General features: G+C 40.2%; 1 protein-coding gene and 2 long non-coding RNA genes across 3 annotated transcripts; 2 read left to right on the top strand and 1 right to left on the bottom strand.

The window, feature by feature from the left end:
• Nucleotides 1-1,955: 1,955 nt before the first annotated feature.
• LOC129409370 (uncharacterized) lies at nt 1,956-2,309 on the top strand. The gene is made up of 3 exons (XR_008632378.1): nt 1,956-2,022; nt 2,101-2,184; nt 2,262-2,309. It is a non-coding gene; the product is annotated as an uncharacterized LOC129409370 (long non-coding RNA).
• A 4,498-nt stretch (nt 2,310-6,807) lies between these two features.
• Nucleotides 6,808-10,784, top strand: LOC129409467 (zinc finger and SCAN domain-containing protein 16-like). Its single transcript, XM_055155653.1, has 2 exons — nt 6,808-7,160; nt 10,401-10,784. The coding sequence occupies exons 1-2, from the start codon at nt 7,147-7,149 to the stop codon at nt 10,744-10,746; spliced, it is 360 nt and encodes a 119-aa protein (XP_055011628.1). The 5' UTR covers nt 6,808-7,146; the 3' UTR covers nt 10,747-10,784.
• Nucleotides 10,785-18,515: 7,731 nt separating this feature from the next.
• LOC110159376 (uncharacterized) lies at nt 18,516-20,028 on the bottom strand. Its single transcript, XR_002318726.2, has 3 exons — nt 19,703-20,028; nt 19,573-19,638; nt 18,516-19,203 (listed from the first exon to the last, which is right to left on the bottom strand). It is a non-coding gene; the product is annotated as an uncharacterized LOC110159376 (long non-coding RNA).
• Between the last annotated feature and the right edge of the window lie 594 nt (nt 20,029-20,622).

The raw sequence follows: 20,622 nt of genomic DNA, 5'->3' as shown, positions 1-20,622 counted from the left end.
TATAACGGGGAGCAGGACATCGACGGCTTTTGGAATTCCGTCCATCTGGATATGATAAGCCGGGGATTTTTCACAAGTGAGGAATTGCCAATATACCAATATTGCACCTAAATGAATACAACTGTTTAAAAATCTGGACAACAAAAAATACTATTGTTATTTTTACCTAGGTGGTGCCAAAAATCCATTTGTGGTCAAACCCAGCTATGACCATTGGGCACCCTGGATTGGAGCAGAGACAAGGCAAGGTGGCACTGTTCTTAACCCGGAGTTTAAAAAGCTCAGAACAGCCCCATCTGCAGGTGAGGCCCAACTCCACTGCGTATCAGAGGATCGGCTCATAGATGAGCTTGCCAAACAAAAGGTAATGGTATTTCTAAAATCGTTCAGTGTGCAAAGAATTTGCAAATGTCACTGAAAGACCATGTACTCTTTGTCAATGACTTTGTCAGGTTGGAGTTGTCAGGAAACTTTGCAAATCATGCAGTGTTGACACAAAGGGTCTTGACCTCATCACCAGGCTGTGGGAGCACATGAAAAACAGGCAGACCTTTGACAAGGTCTTTCAAAGGATATGGGGTGCATCTGGTGAGTTACATTAGCACTCAGTGAGTTATGTTTTTGACACTGTAAATGTGTGTAGATTTGTTTACCTGCATAATGCAAATTATTATTATTACTGTAAGTGCATATTAGATTACACACTAAACAATCTGTTAAAGCTTTGTTTCAGGGGGGTGCTCTGTGATTCTCTGCCCACATGGTGTCGGTGGAGAGTCCCAGAGACTTTGCAGACCTCCTCCTGTCATGGAAGCATTTTCCAAATGTTTCCATATATGACTTTGCCAGAGGTTTAGCAACCCATACCAACTTATGAGTGCCAGAACAACTGCCCTTCCAGCCACATGAAGGTCGCTTGGCTGATCCTACTGAGGAGAACATAAAGGCAGCCATGAAAGGGACTCTGCAGTCAATCTACCCTGGCTGCAGGAGAAACTACATGAGAAGACACAAGACAAGGCACATCCTGTGACGGGGTCATCAGCACACTACTGCCTTTATGATCGATTCCATGAAGACAATGCATCAGACCCTATGGACAGGCTACGCAGAATTGGCATAGTCCCTGAATTAAAAGGGTGGCTGAATAGCCAGGTGGTGGAGCAGTTCTTTCCAAAAATGTGAAAAAATAACTATTTTATGAATAATATGAATCCTTCAACTCACATTTTTTTAATGAGACATATTATTCACTGCCACAACACTGCCACCAACAATCGGCTCTTGGAGAAACAGCTAACTGCTCCATTCTGTAACCCTGTCCAAATTTGCTATGCTCATCATCTTTGTGTCCCCCATGCAGCCAAACCAATGACTGACAAGGCGTCAAACTCTGACTGTAAGTTAAACAAAATACTCGCAAAGTTTACATAGTTGAGAATACACACGTTACTTGGAGTAAGACATGCTACATGCACTTTTCATTATCTATTAGATGCTGGTTCCGCACATCATTGTGGGCAACAGTGTGAAATGCTGACTGCCGTCATAAACCTTAGGCCCTGCAGCTCCTCCTGGGTCCAAAAGGAGAACATCCCCTCCAGGAACAGCTGTTACATGACTATATCATTTGTGGATTCATTTGTGACTGGACATAGATCAACTGTGAACAATGGATTTTATGTTGATTGTTCAAGTAAAGCATTTATCGTGCCATTTTTTTTAAATTAGGTCAATTACATTTTGAATGAAAGTGGGCCACCTCAAGAAATAATGGTGAAGGATGGTCCAACCTGCTTGACTAGGGAGAATCTGTAAAGTCTAGGACTTAACAGGGAAATAGACTCTGTAGTGAGTAAAAGATGTGTTTGTAGCAAGAAGATTTCCCCCTCTACAATCAAACATCTTAACATACCACCACATAATCCCATAAGTTTAATATGTATGTATTGTTATGTTTCTGTATGTCCACAGGTGGGAAATGCTTGCTTGAGGTTGGTGAAAGAGATATCCCAACTTCAGGTATGTGTATATTCATATTTGAGTGGATAATATGCGAGTTGAATTTAGCATAACAAAGCATGACATTTTCTTCTGTAGGGGAAAAAGGTCTTCATTATGGACCTCCATATACCCCCTACCTGGCTACCACCCAGGGGCTGTGACCCTCTGCTGAGTCTTCCAGTAAGTACAATATAAATACACATTGAATATAGTTAAAAAATAAGACTTGCACTGACAGCACAACATCCTTGTTTAAGGTGGATGCCACAGAGACTGTGCTGGTGTTCCCACTTTGGACTCCAGGGCACTACTTGCTTTGTGTAAGTATCAACAAAGTGACACTGTGACATTGTTAATGACAAGATGGCCCAAAAAACATCTTGCTTTTATGCTTGAACAGTTGGAACATCTGATATGTAATTCTAACATTGACTATTTTGCCCTTTCTGAAACATGGTTACACAGTTCTTCCCCTGATTCAGCGATATCCTTCCCAGGCTTCAGTACTTTCAGGAAGGACAGGGATAAGGGTAAAGGAGGTGGTGTGTTATTGTACATTTCAAATAAATACAAACGTAACCAAATATTGTGGCCTAGTCACATCAAGTTAGAATGTGTGGGTGTAGATATTCTTCTTTCAGCTGAAATGTCATTCACTGTTATCTGTCTTTATCAAAAACCTTCTGCTAAAATAGACTTTTATGCCCATTTCAAAGCCCTCCTAAATATGTGCAACCACAAAAAAGCAATAATTCTAATAGTGGATTTCAATATAATCTGGGTTGACAAAAAGGACAGGGAAAAACTCAAATTAATAACTGACCAATTTAATTTCACTCAGCTAATACAGCATCCCACAAGAGTCACTCATCGTTCAGCACAAACACAAAATTTATTGATCAGTCTTTCTGATCATAACGCAGTCTTCTGTTTGAGAAAACTAAGTAAACAACGTTTTGAAAATTCAATTACAAATCATCCAAATAAGCAATCAAAATTCAATATTATACCAAAAAATCAAGAAAAAAACATGTAAAGAGCATTAAATGTCTTGAATTGGGGAAATGCATTGTCAACTGATGATACTGACACCTGTTGTGAATTATTTCTTTAAAAAATTCAGGAAGTTAGTCAGTCCTTTTCTAAAACCATAATTAATAGGAAAAAAAATTTACTTTCTTAAATGGTTGAACTCAGAGTGTTTAAAATTAATGAAAATGAGGAATCAGCTACTTAAAAAATGTATTAAATCAGGGTTGACTATTGATAGACTAAATTATACATCTATAAGAAATAAAGTATCATCTGTAAGAGGACTGACCTCTGACCTATGGAAGATGTGAAATCATGGCTGTTGCCATGATATCTTAGGGAATAGACTTGCACAAAGTTTGGACAACAGCCTCTGACGGGGGTTCACTTTGATGACACTATACCCCTCCCCCACTTGCTTGAACCTCCCTATCTCGGACCTGTCACCCAAGCAAGATTTACCAAGCTCATGCACTCCCTGCATGAGATAATGCACAAAGACCCCTAAAGGATTAAAGACCTTTTTACAAACTCACTTTTCTACAAAGCTTCACCTATTGATAATTCAATTGACCAAAGTTTGTTCACTGACTATAATCGACAAATTAAAGACTTATGTATAAGTATGTATAAGTAAATAACTCAGTTGTAGTGCTCTGCGTTTAATTTCTAACTCTTCTCTGTATCGCATTGTAACACTAATCTTTAGTACGACATGTCGTACCTGAGGAGGTGGTGGTGCAGAGTGCTGGTGGAGAACCTCAAGATTGAAGGGTATGATTTCTGAATAATTATTTTTTGATTATTATGCAGTTTAAAATTAATACATGTACACTGCAAGGTCAAGACACGTGCTTGTAAATTACAGACATGGTAAAAGAATTGCCCATTATACCATCGAGGGCAGACAGATGGGTGAGGGTAGGCTGGTTCCTGTCTTCCGTGTGCCACGCAAGAAACACAGTAACACTGAGGTAATAACTTAGGGAGATACAAGGTGAAAGTAATATGTGTTTCTGTGACATAAATGGTGAACATAACATTTTATTACCATATTTTAGATACACACACTCCCTGCTAGATGGTGGAAAGATCATGGAGAGGTCCCTGGAATTTTGCAGGCATGCATTTAGAATCACTTTTGACTTGATAGAATAGTCATGTAAGGATTCTATACTAAATCATATTTATCAACAGCTGCCTGAGGACATTTTGAAGAGGGTTTTGATGTTGGTGGTCCTCCAGGATGGTGACCCAGCAATCCTTCACCTCTCTGTCACCTGCAGGCTTTTTCACCAAATTGTCAGCCAGAAGGTTTTCCAGGAGGAGGCTCATTTCAGCTGGCTAGACAGTCAATATATTATCTGACTCTGTAATAAACTTAAAGGAAGATTTTTATTGTGTTTGTTGACTGAATTATTTTCTCTTGTCAGGTGTGCTAAAGTGGAACACACTGTCATCCAGCCACCGGCAGGAGTACAGGAAAATGTACACAATAAGCACATGTCATAGTCTGATGTGCAGAGAATTGTTTAAAGACTGTGGGGCTGGCTACTGTGGCAATGGCAAACGGGGAGTGCTGTGGGGATTTTACTCCTCAAATGATTACCCTGGCTACTACAGTTTTAACTGTTTTTTTTTTAATGATGGAGGCCTGGAGGACTAAGGCATCTTTTCCCAAAGACCAGATCACAACCCTCAGTTGGGTCACAAGAGGTTTTTTTTGGGTGGCCACAGTCTGCATGTATGTCTGTGATAGTTATAGGCATAGGTCCAAACCACGACTATTAACTAAACACATGCTTTTCTTTAATATTACTTTTTATCTTGATATGATCATAAACAATACATTTTGTGCCCTCTTTATCATTAATATTAGTTTGTTCGGCTAGAAACAATAAAAATCCTTCCCATCTCATTGTAGTTTATTTTGCATGATCATAAACGATACATTTTTGTGCCTTCTTCATTACAGTTATTAGTTTGTTTGACCATAAACAAAAACAAAAATTCTTAAATTTTTCATTCTCATTACTCTTTCTTTTGTACAGTCATAAATGATAAACTTTGTGTCTACTTCAACATTATTGTTTGTCATAAACAAAAATATATTTCTGCGTGTATGTATATACATGTATGTGTGTTATGCATATGTGTATATGTATTTATATTGAATATATGCACTGGATATCATTGATGTGTATATGTATGTATGTATGCACGTGTGTATACCTTGCTCAAACAGATAAACTGAATGAATGAAAAAGTTGTGACACATGAGAGAGTGAGGGAATCTCCTGTCCTCAGTAGAGCCAGTGTTTCTATACTTATTCCTTTCACTTCTACATATCTGTGTGAATTGGGATTTTCTGCACAGAAACAGACTGAATACTTCTATCTTATTTAATACTTTTATTTGCTGTCAAAATAAAACGTTTCAGTATTAATAATTAAAAATAATTTGTTTGTTTGACCAGAAAGTGAATTATTTTATAACAAATTATTCGTCACCCATAATTAATTTGTTACAAAATATATACGTGCAAACAAATTCCAGAACGTAAAAACAATCTCATTTAATACATTTATTTGTTGTAGGGTGTTGTGGGATGTAGCACAAAATGTGAAAACAGTAAAATAAGGCCTTGTAATCCACTTATTTCAGTGAAGTAACTGTAATCCAATTACCATTAATTGAAACAGTAACTGTAACTGAATACAGTTACTCATAATTTGTAGGTAACGGCGGTACTTGTTATCTGATACTCCCCAACACTATGTCTCTGTATATCAAATATTATCTATTCCTCTGTGACTGTGAATGTTGCAAATGCAGGTGGAATGTCGTCTCGTATGAATGGTCCTGACAGACCGACACTGCAGCTCGGTGGAGGAACGTGAACTTTAACAACAGACTTACGCATTTAAAGCAAGAGACTAACTAATCTTTTATTTTTCTAAGATTTTCACAAGAAGAGGTCGTGTGACAGCCTGCAAAATAAAAAGTGAGCAGAAACCTCTTGTATATATAACTTATTATAGTTCTTATTACAGATCCATGGTGTGTGCGTGTGTGTGTGTGTTTGTGTGTGCGTGCGTGTGCGTGTGTGTGCGTGCGTATGTGTGTGCGTGTGTGTGCGTGCGTATGTGTGTGCGTGTGTGTGTGCGTGCGTGTGTGTGTGTGAGTGTGTGTGTGTGCGTGCGTGCGTGTGTGTGTGTGCGTGTGTGTGCGTGCATGTGTGTGTGTGTGTGTGTGTGCGTGTGTGTGCGTGCATGTGTGTGTGTGTGTGTGTGCGTGCGTGTGTGTGCGTGTGTGTGCACTTGTTTTTCTATCCTGGTGAGGACTCTGACCTGATTGCACACCAAACCCGTCAGGACCCCGAGAGCCGTCGGGACCTGAGCTCGAGTCCCCACAGGCACAACCATTGCAAATGATAAAAAAGCCTTTTTGAAGCTGTCTGGTGAAGTTTGGACCCGTAAGGACTCAGGCCCCGACGGGTCACTTTTCACCGGACAAAAAGTGTGTGTGTGTGTAAAGTGTGTTTCAGAGTGCGCCCCCTGTGGTCACTACTGGAACAAGTGTGTGTGACGTGTGTGTTCACCTGACATATGAGGTCCCCACCGCTACCTCCCCGCCCACCTGCTGACACCCCGCCCACCTGCCTCCTACCACCCCCCACGACTACAGACTGAAGAACAAGCATGAAGCATGAAGTGTGTTCACCGGACACATGAGGTCCCCACCGCTACCACCCCCACTACCACCCCCACCCCACCCGACTACAGACTGAAGAGTCCATGATCATTTGTCTGTAAGATGAAGTGTGTTGTTCACCGGACACATCAGGTCCCCACCGCGACCCCCGCTCAGAAGTGCATCAGAAGATTTATTTATTATTATTATTTTTCTTAATGCAATAGTCATTGGCTAAAATGTAGAAAATATGTTCTATTCATGATATTAGATTTATTATTATTATAATAAAATAATCTGGCGATAGTTTTTTCACGGTGGATTGGTTGGAGCAGAAGCGGAGGGGCGGGGCTTCTCAGGTGGAACAGCAATTTTCTTCTTCGACACGTGGATTTTACACAGAGAAAGTGTGGATTATGGACAAAATGAGGTAAGAATATAATTGTACAACATAATGCCCCTGACACATGTGAAGTGTCGTGTGTTGTTGGAGTAAAGTCATGATGAAAATCGTCAGTTAAAGCGCGTTACTTCAGTGAAAGCGGCGTTAGCTTGATTAGCATGATAAGTTCTAGGTCAGAAGAAGAAGGGCCGTAACGGGACACGTGGGTGCAGTAAATCGTGTCTGTGAAGTGTTCGGTCTGTTTCTGTACAGTGTTCGGTTCAGTTTGTGTCCGTGTTTTTTAATCTTGTTTCGTCGTTGCGCGGGGCGCGTGCGTCCTACATGAATCAAACGTCACAGCTGCAGATCCGACTCTTTGGTATAAACTGACCACGCGGCCTTATTCTGCTGATTTCAAGCTACTCAATGATTTTTATTTGATGTAAATTGGTCTAAAACTCACGGAGATATTTGTGAAAGAGCTAAAGAAACCAGACGGGGTCAAAGACGCACGGGAGCGCGCGGCGCGTCAAACCCGCGGACTCTGCAAAGCGCGTTCACGCTCCACACCGCGCACAGCTCCTGTCACACTGCTCCCGTCGCACAGCTCCCGTCGCACTGCTCCCGTCGCACAGCTCCCGTCACACAGCTCCCGTCACACTGCTCCCGTCACACTGCTCCTGTCCTCACGCGTGTCCCTCTCGTTCCAAAGCGCGTGCACGTGCAGTGTGCTCGCCCTTGACACCGCGATGAAGAATCACGCGGAGCTGAAAGAGCCACTGAACATCTGCGGTACTTGAGTAAAAGTTCAGATGCAAGAGAAAAAAATACTGAAGTAAAAGTATTAAATGCAAAAACCTACTTAAGTAAAAGTACTGAAGTACTCCCATGAAAGTGTACTTCATAAATCAAAAGTCAAAGTTTTCTCCACAGATGTTTAGATCCGTTAAAGCATCAGATTTGTTGGTTTTGTTAAAAAAGAGATTTTAGGCACATTTTTGATGTTAATATCTACAGTATTTTGAAAGTGTCTCCAGACAAACTGAATGCAAATTGAGAAAAAACAAATGGACTAAAATGGATTAATCTAGTTAGGCCCGAGCCCCGACAGGGCGTAGGGCCTATTGCTTCCGCTCAGCGGAGCAAATGGGAAGGGACGTGCGCATGTCCGAATGCGACAAGACGACATGCAACTATGTCCACGGTCGCCCCCGGCACGAACAGCAGTATCCCAGTAACCCACACCCAAGGCCTGGCTCATATTTACTACTGCTAAAATGAATGGAAGTCAATGGAAGGCGATGGGTGACCTCGACGAGATGGCGAATGACGAGCGCGTCAGTGCCCGTCACTCACCAATGACCCCACGGTGACGTGGGGAAGGTCGAGAGCTTTCAAAAAATGTATAATATGTTGTTCTAATGTTTTCGGATATATTGTTTTTGCTCGAATTATTATTATTTTATTTTTATTAGGCCCGAGCGCCATGGGTGGCGTAGGGCCTATTGTTACTGTTCAGCAGTGCGAAGCACTGCGGGAAGGCGTGTGCGAAGCACACGCAACAGAGCGCGAAGCGTTCTCCCCTTTCCAAACACACACTCACACTCACATGTCAGTGACTGGTGCCCGCTGACATGGCACGGTGGCATTGCCCGTGGGCCGCGTCAGCGGCATATTTGTAATCGTTCACCCCAAAATGTAGGGCGCACTTGACATGGTGCACTTCGTGCACCATGTCAAGTGCGCCCGCGAAAACAGAACGCGAAGCGCTCTCCCCTTTCCAAACACACTCACACTCATGTCAGTGACTGGTGCCCGCTGACATGGCACGGTGGCATTGCCCGTGGGCCGCGTCAGCGGCATAATTGTAATCGTTCACCCCAAAATGTTTTAAACCTATTGAGTTTTGTTTTTCCACAAAAACTGAAAAATGATTGAGTTGGCTTTCTTGATATTCTGTGGTGAAATGTACATAGAATGACAAGGATATACAACTTTGGAAACACCTTCTGCTTTAGTGACCGAGCTTCTACCAGAAAGAGTGAGATCCTGAGTGACCAGTGACTAAGACCTTTCTTCATTTCTATTAATCTTCTCTTCAGACTGCATTTTTAGAGATCAAAATTCCCAAATATTTAACATAATTTTCAACCCTAATTGATACAACATTTTTGTGTTGACACGAATGAAGGGGGAGAATTTCACATTTATTAATATTTAACTTTAACCATGATGCCTTTGAAAAAAAAGTACATTGAATCGAGTGCTTTCTCAACCATGACACTGTTTTGCAAGAATAATGCTGGGTCATCAGCAAATTGACTTATTTTCTGTCCAGGGTATCCCCAAGTTTGACTACCCCAAATTTAAGACTTTTAAAAGACCTTTTTAAGACCACATAAATAAAAATTAAAACCAACATCGCACCCATTATGTGGGCAAAAAACACCAGATCCAATTCTAATAACGACCATTACTCACTGCTTTAAATAACAAAAAGTACTGTTATTAATAATATTACAATAATAATAATAATAATAATAATAATAATAATAATAATAATAATAATAATTAAAGCCGCTCGCGGCGATAGTGGCCCTCGCCCCCCCATGCGACTGCCCCAGCACGCCACTTTCTCTCCTCGACATTCGCCCAGGCCGACAGCTCGTCCACCAGAAAAGTTACATAGTGTACTTTAAAATTGGATAATTGTATTTGAAGTTGTGCTGATACAAGAGACTGACTAGAGCAGAACATGAAAACACGTTTGTGTGAGACACATGGGAAAAGTGGAACTCCACTCCAGACCAGAAACACTATTTCTACTATATCTACTATAGACTTTTTATTTTTATTTTTTATTCAAGTTGAGTTTATATATGCAGAAGATTTAATGAAGACTCTGTTGGGTTTGATGTGTGCAGTGGATTGTGGGATGTCGTATCGCTGGTTAAACCTCCCGCACTTCCTCTGCTTCCTCTTTTCCTGGTTTATTAAATTGATTTAAGTTCATTTTTGCATTTGAGCATTTGTAAGATTATGTCAAGAAACCGGGATACTCCATTTGATCATGTCACAGAGACATGAGTGTCCTGGTTTCTCCACGCGCATGTAAACACAGTATCCCGAATCCTGACATAACCGGGACACTGATGTGCATGAAAACACACTCATTCTTACATATGATTTACTATGTGTGATTTTATGTGTATTTAGTTACAGTTACTTTATTTGAACAGTTTAAAAAGTGATTTTAATTGACACTTTCTTTCCTTTGTTCTGATGCAGAGCTACAAGATCAACCAACAGAATGACCTTCACATGTGACCAGTGTGAGAAAACTTTCTCTCAATCATCCGATCTCAGTAAACACATGAGAGAAAACTGCTGGCAGATAGTATACGAGTGTGACCAGTGTGAAAAGTTCTTCAGAACATCCCAGGAATTCTCCAGTCACTACCGAACGCACACAGGAGACGAACCAGACGACTGTGAAGAAAGAGGGAAGGATTTGGGGTCTGTGGGGAAAGGAGAAAGAGCTGCTGAGGCCGGATCAAGTGAGCCTAAAGTCAGACTCAAGAAGCTGGAGATCAGGCTTCAGAGACTCCACACTGTGGAGTTGGCCGATGTGTAGTGTCAAAACTTACAAGCGTTAAATGACACGTTAAGATGTTTTTCTTTCCTTCCATGTTTATTCATCAGTTCTTTGTTGTATTGTTTTTAACTTTGTGCGTTTAGTCCTGTTTGACTGCGCTTCCCAAAATTACAATTCCAGTTCCCTTAATTAAAATATTAAAATGAGAAAATAAAATCTGTTTTTTTGTTCTTGCTTGTCTTGTTTTATGTTTCACAAATGCCTCAAAAACATTAGAAATGAAACAAACACACACAAAGAGCTGAGAAACAGTGTGAGCTTCTTTTAACATTTAACAGGTGAAGCACCAAATGTTCCTCAGAGGTGAGAGAATTAAAACTAAAATTCAAGATTTTAATCTTAAATTTTGACAATTTGGTGAGTTTAAGTTGAAGTGCATTGGACAGATTCAGACCTGCTTTAGTCCTGGTCTAGACCTGGTTTTAGTCCTGGTTTTAGTCCTGGTGTAGTCCTGGTTTTAGTCCTGGTTTTAGTCCTGGTTTTAGTCCTGGTTTTAGTCCTGGTGTAGTCCTGGTTTTAGTCCTGGTTTTAGTCCTGGTTTTAGTCCTGGTGTAGTCCCGGTTTTAGTCCTGGTGTAGTCCTTCTTCTGCATCAAGTATTTATTTTAAGCACTATCCACATCAAACACAGAAACACACAGAGAGACACAGAGACACAGACACACATGTATATACATGTATATATGTATTCTACAATGCGATGATGAGCCAGTTTTCTCTATTGATACTTTGCGTTTAAATGCAATCTAAAATATTATTTTAAATAATTATAAAACCTTCCAAATAAACAAGCTAATACATGTTCTCAATTTATTTAAAGAACTGAAACGATCAGTCAGAATCATCTAATGTATATTTGTGATAAATTTGTTGAAAATTTTAAAAATTGGTACATTGCAGGCAGATGTGAGGCAGAGTCCACCAACATTTTGTTAAAAAAATGATTGAAATAATTGCATTTCTCCTTTTGCTCAATGAACTTCATTTAGCTGGAGCTAAATGCTGCGTGTGACGTCACACTCACTTAATCCACTCTTTTATTCAGTCTCTGTATGTGATCATAAAGGTCATAAACTGCAGAAATACTAGAAACAACTTTTACCTCATGAGTTTTGTGAATTGTGAACAGCATTAGATTTGTGTTGTGGAAGTTTGATCTAGTCTACACATGTTCCTTTGATTTATTTATATTTATCAATCCTTCAGGATCATTTTATTTGTCCCTGAGGGTCATTTTAAGCACTTGGAGCAGTGCAATACAATAATAAAGAAACAAAATTGAAGGTAGGGTTAGTAGATTCTTTGTCAGAGTAACAACCCTCAGTCCATGAGTGTCCCTCCTCTCTGTCCCTTGTGCATCAGGGGCACCAGGTCATTCCCATGTGTGTTATATGTGTGTAGTGGTCAGTGTGCAGTAGGTTCATGTTGGTTCATGTGTGTTATATGTGTGTAGTGGTCAGTGTGCAGTAGGTTCATGTTGGTCCATGTGTGTTTATGTGTGTAGTGGTCAGTGTGCAGTAGGTTCATGTTGGTCCATGTGTGTTTTATGTGTGTAGTGGTCAGTGTGCAGTAGGTTCATGTTGGTCCATGTGTGTTATATGTGTGTAGTGGTCAGTGTGCAGTAGGTTCATGTTGGTCCATGTGTGTTATTTATGTGTGTAGTGGTCAGTGTGCAGTAGGTTCATGTTGGTCCATGTGTGTTTTATGTGTGTAGTGGTCAGTGTGCAGTAGGTTCATGTTGGTCCATGTGTGTTATATGTGTGTAGTGGTCAGTGTGCAGTAGGTTCATGTTGGTCCATGTGTGTTATATGTGTGTAGTGGTCAGTGTGCAGTAGGTTCATGTTGGTCCATGTGTGTTATATGTGTGTAGTGGTCAGTGTGCAGTAGGTTCATGTTGGTCCATGTGTGTTATATGTGTGTAGTGGTCAGTGTGCAGTAGGTTCATGTTGGTCCATGTGTGTTTATATGTGTGTAGTGGTCAGTGTGCAGTAGGTTCATGTTGGTCCATGTGTGTTTATATGTGTGTGTAGTGGTCAGTGTGCAGTAGGTTCATGTTGGTTCCATGTGTGTTATATGTGTGTAGTGGTCAGTGTGCAGTAGGTTCATGTTGGTCCATGTGTGTTATGTGTTGTGTGTAGTGTCAGTGTGCAGTAGTTTCATGTTGTCCATGTGTGTTATGTGTGTGTAGTGGTCAGTGTGCAGTAGGTTCATGTTGGTCCATGTGTGTGTTATATGTGTGTAGTGGTCAGTGTGCAGTAGGTTCATGTTGGTCCATGTGTGTTATGTGTGTAGTGGTCAGTGTGCAGTAGGTTCATGTTGGTCCATGTGTGTTATATGTGTGTAGTGGTCAGTGTGCAGTAGGTTCATGTTGGTCCATGTGTGTTATATGTGTGTAGTGGTCAGTGTGCAGTAGGTTCATGTTGGTCCATGTGTGTTATATGTGTGTAGTGGTCAGTGTGCAGTAGGTTCATGTTGGTTCCATGTGTGTTATATGTGTGTAGTGGTCAGTGTGCAGTAGGTTCATGTTGTCCATGTGTGTTATATGTGTGTAGTGTGGTCAGTGTGCAGTAGGTTCATGTTGGTCCATGTGTGTTTATATGTGTGTAGTGGTCAGTGTGCAGTAGGTTCATGTTGGTCCATGTGTGTTATATGTGTGTAGTGGTCAGTGTGCAGTGGTTCAGTTGTTTCATGTGTGTGTATATGTGTGTAGTGGTCAGTGTGCAGTAGGTTCATGTTGGTCATGTGTGTTATATGTGTGTAGTGGTCAGTGTGCAGTAGGTTCATGTTGGTCCATGTGTGTTATATTGTGTGTAGTGGTCAGTGTGCAGTAGGTTCATGTTGGTCCATGTGTGTTATATGTGTGTAGTGGTCAGTGTGCAGTATGGTTCATGTTTGGTCATGTGTGTTATATGTGTGTAGTGGTCAGTGTGCAGTAGGTTCATGTTGGTCCATGTGTGTTATATGTGTGTAGTGGTCAGTGTGCAGTAGTTCATGTTGGTTCATGTGTGTTATATGTGTGTAGTGGTCAGTGTGCAGTAGGTTCATGTTGGTGTCCATGTGTGTTATATGTGTGTGTAGTGGTCAGTGTGTGCAGTAGGTTCATGTTGGTCCATGTGGTGTTATATGTGTGTAGTGGTCAGTGTGCAGTGCAGTAGGTTCATGTTGGTCCATGTGTGTTATATGTGTGTAGTGGTCAGTGTGCAGTAGGTTCATGTTGGTCCATGTGTGTTATATGTGTGTAGTGGTCAGTGTGCAGTAGGTTCATGTTGGTCCATGTGTGTTATATGTGTGTAGTGGTCAGTGTGCAGTAGGTTCATGTTGGTCCATGTGTGTGTTATATGTGTGTAGTGGTCAGTGTGCAGTGTCAGGGTTCATGTTGGTCCATGTGTGTTATATGTGTGTAGTGGTCAGTGTGCAGTAGGTTCATGTTGGTCCATGTGTGTTATATGTGTGTGTAGTGGTCAGTGTGCAGTAGGTTCATGTTGGTCCATGTGTGTTATATGTGTGTAGTGGTCAGTGTGCAGTAGGTTCATGTTGGTCCATGTGTGTTATATGTGTGTAGTGGTCAGTGTGCAGTAGGTTCATGTTGGTTCCATGTGTGTTATATGTGTGTAGTGGTCAGTGTGCAGTAGGTTCATGTTGGTCCATGTGTGTTATATGTGTGTAGTGGTCAGTGTGCAGTAGGTTCATGTTGGTCCATGTGTGTATATTGTGTGTAGTGGTCAGTGTGCAGTAGTTCGTGTCAGTGTGGTGTATGTGTGTGTATATGTTGTGTATGTGGTCAGTGTGCAGTAGGTTCATGTTGGTCCATGTGTGTTATATGTGTGTAGTGGTCAGTGTGCAGTAGGTTCATGTTGGTCCAGTGTGTGTTATATGTGTGTAGTGGTCAGTGTGCAGTAGGTTCATGTTGGTCCATGTGTGTTATATGTGTGTAGTGGTCAGTGTGCAGTAGGTTCATGTGTTGGTCCATGTGTGTTATATGTGTGTTAGTGGTCAGTGTGCAGTAGGTTCATGTTGGTCCATGTGTGTTATATGTGTGTAGTGGTCAGTGTGGCAGTAGGTTCATGTTGGTTCCATGTGTGTTATATGTGTGTAGTGGTCAGTGTGCAGTAGGTTCATGTTGGTCCATGTGTGTTATATGTGTGTGTAGTGGTCAGTGTGCAGTAGGTTCATGTTGGTCCATGTGTGTTATATGTGTGTAGTGGTCAGTGTGCAGTAGGTTCATGTTGGTCCATGTGTGTTATATGTGTGTAGTGGTCAGTGTGCAGTAGGTTCATGTTGGTCCATGTGTGTTATATGTGTGTGTAGTGGTCAGTGTGCAGTAGGTTCATGTTGGTTCATGTGTGTTATATGTGTGTAGTGGTCAGTGTGCAGTAGGTTCATGTTGGTCCATGTGTGTTATATGTGTGTCATGTGCAGTAGTCAGTTGTCCATGTGTGTTTATGTGTGTGTGGTCAGTGTGCAGTAGGTTCATGTTGGTCCATGTGTGTTATATGTGTGTAGTGGTCAGTGTGCAGTAGGTTCATGTTGGTCCATGTGTGTTATATGTGTGTAGTGGTCAGTGTGCAGTAGTTTCATGTTGGTCCATGTGTGTTATATGTGTGTCAGTGTGTCAGTTGGTTCATGTGTGTATATGTGTGTAGTGGTCAGTGTGCAGTAGGTTCATGTTGGTCCATGTGTGTTATATGTGTGTATACATTGTATTTTATTTTATTGGCATGTACGCCATTTATGACATCAACTTGTCCAGGGACTGAAGGTGGAAATGAGCAATTTGCTATAACCTGCCCAAGCATATGACTTAAAACTACTCTGTAAACCAATCCACTTTACATTATTCTGGGATTTCCATTTTACTATTTTGTCCCTAAATAAAGATATGACATTAATAACAGACCAATGAGGTGCATGTTTTCTCCGAGGTCACTCCCACTAATGTTATTATTATTATTATTATTCCCCAGCCTTTTTACTCCAGTTCAAACAGAGGGTCATGTACACTGCCATGTTGAATTCTCATTCAAATCAGCACAGTGTAGAGAATAAGGAGGGAGTATTAGAGTCTGTTTTGTGTTGAAGTTTTTTATTAAACAGCTGTAGGGTCATGTGACCACCACTGGCTCAGATGATCTGATTCTCCAAATGCAGCTGAAGCTCCTTCTCCTGTCTGTCCAGGACTGGGGTGGCCACATTGTGATTTGCAGCTGTCCCCAGTGAAGGAAACCGTTTTCCCCCAGTGTTTCTTTGCTGTATTGGGAAATAGTTCCGGTTGGAGGAGGTGGGTCAAAGCACAGCACGGTTGCTCGTGGACGCGCACACGCACGACTTTCCTAAAAGCCCTGGATGTGCACTGATGTTACTCATACAAGCAAAACAGTGAATAAAGGCTGCTCTAAAGCACACAGCCAATCTGTGCTTCCCTTCAGTAAGGACAGTGGACGGTGACCAAAAGTTTTGCACCCTCTCCTCCAGCTGTCCTCACTCCTCCACACTGTTATTATCTCCTATATTGTGTACATAGAAAGCTCTGCTGCACCACAAGTAAACAAACAGCAGCATGTCATCAGGCCGTGGCTCGGTTTGGTTGTGCAGGTGTGAGAGTGGAACAGAGAACACTACACAATCGTCCTTCTTTAGATGTCATTCAAAATGCTCAGCACTTCTTGGCTGTGCAATTGGAGATACAACTCTGTGTAGTCTTTTTGCAGCATTTCATTTTGTTGACGCAAATGTTCATTTTTGTATTCACGATTTTGATATTTGCCCAGTAATGTCTCCTGTTCTTTCTTAGCCTTCGTCAATCTTAATATTTCGTACTTTAAGTGGTTATTTCTTAGCTCCAGCAAGGATTTCTTTTCCTCTATCAACGTCAGATCAACGTTTAGCGCACTAGCCTCTTGGATCTGCTGCTGTAGTTTAACAATTCCTCTTAGCAAGTTAAAGTTCAGCCTGTTCTCATCTGTCATTTTATGCTGCAATTCTTTTCCCGCTTGCCTACACTTTTTAATCTTGAGGTATTCTACTGAAATTTCTTGTTGTTTCTTAATCAGATGCTTGTGTTCAGCTCTTGCAAGTTCAATGTCAATTTGCTCCTGATTATCTGGCATGACTTTGCTGTTTGTAATTTTACTCAGGGTCTTGTCAAAGTTTTGCTGAATTTTGTAATTATAGTTCTGCAGATGTTCTATCTCCCAGACTTTTTTGTTGTATTTGAACACTCGTACCTTTTCAGCATCATATTCTTTTGTTATGTGGCAAAGATTTTCCTTCAACTGCTCAATTTTGCTTTTTAAGATGCTGTTTGTCGTCTCTAAATCCAAGCATTTCTTTTTCCAAATCTCATTTTCAGCCAGGTTTTGGCTCATCCTCACTATGTCTTTCTGTAAACATTCTGTATCTTCTAACGTGCGATTTTTCTCTTTTTCTAACTCCAGGTGGCGCTGTTTCCACTCTCCATCTTGAGGCAGTTTTGATCGTAAACTTTCAAACTCCTCTTGTAAACGAGCTCTCATTAGATGATCTGGAATAGTCACCTCTTTGCTGCATACTGTATTTTTAAATTCTTCATTTGGTTGTTGCATATTCTCTTCACAATTGTTTTGTACCATTGATGGTTGCTTTTTCTTCATCTTTTCCAGTCTCGAAATCTCACTTTTTAAGTCGTCATTTCTTTGCATCAGGGACTTTTTCTCCTTTTTTAGCCCTTTCAACTGAACTTTTAGCAAGCTAGTGTCTTTAATTTATGTCAGAAAATCAATGTTTGCATTTACCCAGATGTCTTTATGGCGGCCATATTGGATTTTTTTTTAAATGGCCGCCAAAAACCTCTTTTTGGAATATCTCAGCCTCAGTCAAGTTGAAATGTTGATATTAATTGCTAAACCCACATTTTCAGGGTCAGGGAATCAAATGGTGCTAGTTAAAAGCTATAAGACCTACCCACATTAACCCTTAGGTGCATAAGTGGGTCAAAAATGACCCACTTATGCATATATGTATATACATGTATATATGTATATACATATATATACATGTATATACATATACGCTGAGTGTTTGGTGATTTGGAGATGTAGGTGGGGACGATAGGCAGGATCTTGGCCCTCACGAGGAACGGCGGGGGCCTATAACACCACGTGTAGCTTTAATTGATAGAACATTTCTTCTTGGAAATGCTGTCACTGTTCTGGCTTCATAAACAGGTTGGTAAAGACGCAAAACATTTGATTCAAGTAGCCTAAGTACTTTGAATTAATTTTACAAGTCAAATTATCAGTAGGGATTAAAAACAAATGTATTTGTAAAAAAAAAAAAACACACACACAAAGTAAAAGTAGGAGTAATTGTAATTTATTGATTTATAAACATCTAACATTAATTAATGCAAAATGTGGTATTTTTAAAGTGTAAACTTCACAAATGAAAGAGCCAATCATATCTGAAACAGTGGACCAAGAAACACAAATGAAAGAAGCTTTATGTTGACAGAGTCAATGTTGACACTTGACTCTGACAAATACTTTGTAAGTATAGAACTATTTGAACACAGGTATTATTCCACCAAGCACAGGAAGAATCAGGAAAAAACATTCATCTACACTTTAAAACTTTAAATACTGCTGTTGGATGTTTCATGTAGAGATAAATCTGATATGGAGAGAATGACACTTTATTTATTTTTAAGGTATTGAATGAAATGAAACTGGAAATTAAGACAAGAAAAAGATTACCTTTTTATAAGCGTTTTATTTTTGGAATGTTTTTAATGACATGTTATATGTGGACGCTTCTGTTACACACACACACATTTAGACATTGTTGACCAGAAAAGCTGCAAATGTCCCTCGTTTGTGCTAATGCAGTAAAAAAAAAAAAAAAAAAAAAAAGCACTTGGGAACTCTAGATAATGCTATTACAACACAATATACACAGTTAAAGCAAAAAGATTTGTGTTTAGTTCCATGTGGAGTAAGAAATCTTTCATAAATATTCATGTGCATAGGAGAGAAATCCCTGCATATTTGTCTGTAGTTGAGCATAATATAAATATTTGTAAACTCTTGAATGAGTCCAGTCGTACATCAAATGTACTGTGTGTATTTTATCCATCAGAATACAAATTAAAGTTACAATATCAAGAATTACAATAACCAAATGTAAATGTACGATTACGCTTTCTTCAGTACGAATACAAATTCACAGACGCGACTTTACTCTCAAAAATACAACATCACTTATTACTTATTATTCTCATTCTACACACTTTTTTGCCGCACTTGCACTTAGCAATGACTGAACCAGGCCTGTGTGTCGGGATGGACACAGAGCTGCTCCTGTCGTCACCTGACGGTCTATGTGGGGGCACCTTCTGAAAGAAACCTTGCAGATCTTCAGGCCACATACGGTTCATCTTAATCGCTGGAATTGTGGCAGACTCCTAGACAATTTAAGAGCAAAGTGATTGAATTACATTATAATCCTTAAACTCTCATTTGTGTTGCCAGTTTCAATTCTGAAATCCAGTTGTTTTAAACCTAAAATGCCTCTCTCTGATCTGAATGGTCAGTACTTAAACCCAGCACTGCAGCCTCTGCAGCTCAGTGTATGTGTCCATATACTAACAATGTCCACAACTTGTATGTGTCCTCAATCTGCAGATTCAAGTTAAACTGTAAGACTGCAGGCAACACACAGTTTCTTTAAATACTGTTTCTTTCAATTCTTTAAATTATCTGGACTCCTCAGTAATTTTGGAATGAAATCAAATAAACCAAATATCTTAAGAGTTTGAATCAAAATGCCTTACCACTGGAAAAGAAGCCATCACCAGACAAAGCATCAAAGCCAGCGCTGTGGTCTCCATGTCTGTGAACTGCAGCACAAAGAAGAATGTAAAACAACATATGTGGGTTATAAAGTCAACTTGCTGCTGTTACCTCAGGTCCAGTCTGGTCTCTGTCTGCAGGTCACCACTAAATACACAAGACCATGATGGGGGTTTGCACTTGAAAAAAAAAACAAAAAAACAAAAAACATTTACGTGCTACTGTCACCTCCTACATTTAAAAAAAGAAGTGAAAGCAACCTTTCTTTCTCTGTTTGACTCTGGTAATACTTTGTGTAACTGTGTACTTCCTTTTCCACTCCACAGAAGCTGGACTGTGGTGTATTACAGTGAAGAAAGTATTAGTTCATATTTACAAAGAAGGATGGAGGAAACTTCCAGGGAACTTGGAACTTTTAACTCAGCTCAGCTAGTTAGCGTCTGCACTCCTCCTCTCGATGCTCTTCACTGCCGCAGTGCCAAACTGAGCTTGAAAAATCAACCTTCTTCTTAGTCCCATGCTCTTGGAATGGCCAACAAAATATCTTAGAATCTTCAGTGTCGCTTGAACAGGTCAAGAAATGTGTAAAAAAAAAAAAAAAAAAAAAAAAAAGATATAAAAAAAAGTAGACTGAGACAATGTAGTGGAAATGTATCCAGAAAACAAATTTAAACTAACCTAAATTAACCTACACTGAGCCCACATTCAAACTTGAGGATCAAAAACACATCAAGTCTCCAGTGCGACGTCTTTACACTGTTTCAAAGTCAAAGTGCAGAAATATGATAAATAAAGCTGAAGCCAAACAGATAATATTAATCAAACTTCACCAAAACACACTTCCCTCTTGGTCCCAGGAAAAGCATAATCCCCAAATAAATGTGAAGCAGTGAATATATCCAGTGTGGAGTGTGTGTCCGCGTAAAGTTGCAGTCAATCGAGTCCACGTAAAGTTCTCCAGAATCCTCTCCGTCCAGGTAACACACACTATCAAAGTAAGTAAATATTTTATTTATATAGCACTTTTCACA

This window comes from Boleophthalmus pectinirostris, unplaced genomic scaffold (genome assembly GCF_026225935.1).
Source record: "Boleophthalmus pectinirostris isolate CB_2022bp ecotype Guang Dong unplaced genomic scaffold, ASM2622593v1 HiC_scaffold_2, whole genome shotgun sequence".
NCBI lineage: Eukaryota > Metazoa > Chordata > Actinopteri > Gobiiformes > Gobiidae > Boleophthalmus > Boleophthalmus pectinirostris.
Note: the sequence above shows the minus strand (reverse complement) of the source record. Positions and strands in the feature narration are given on the sequence as shown.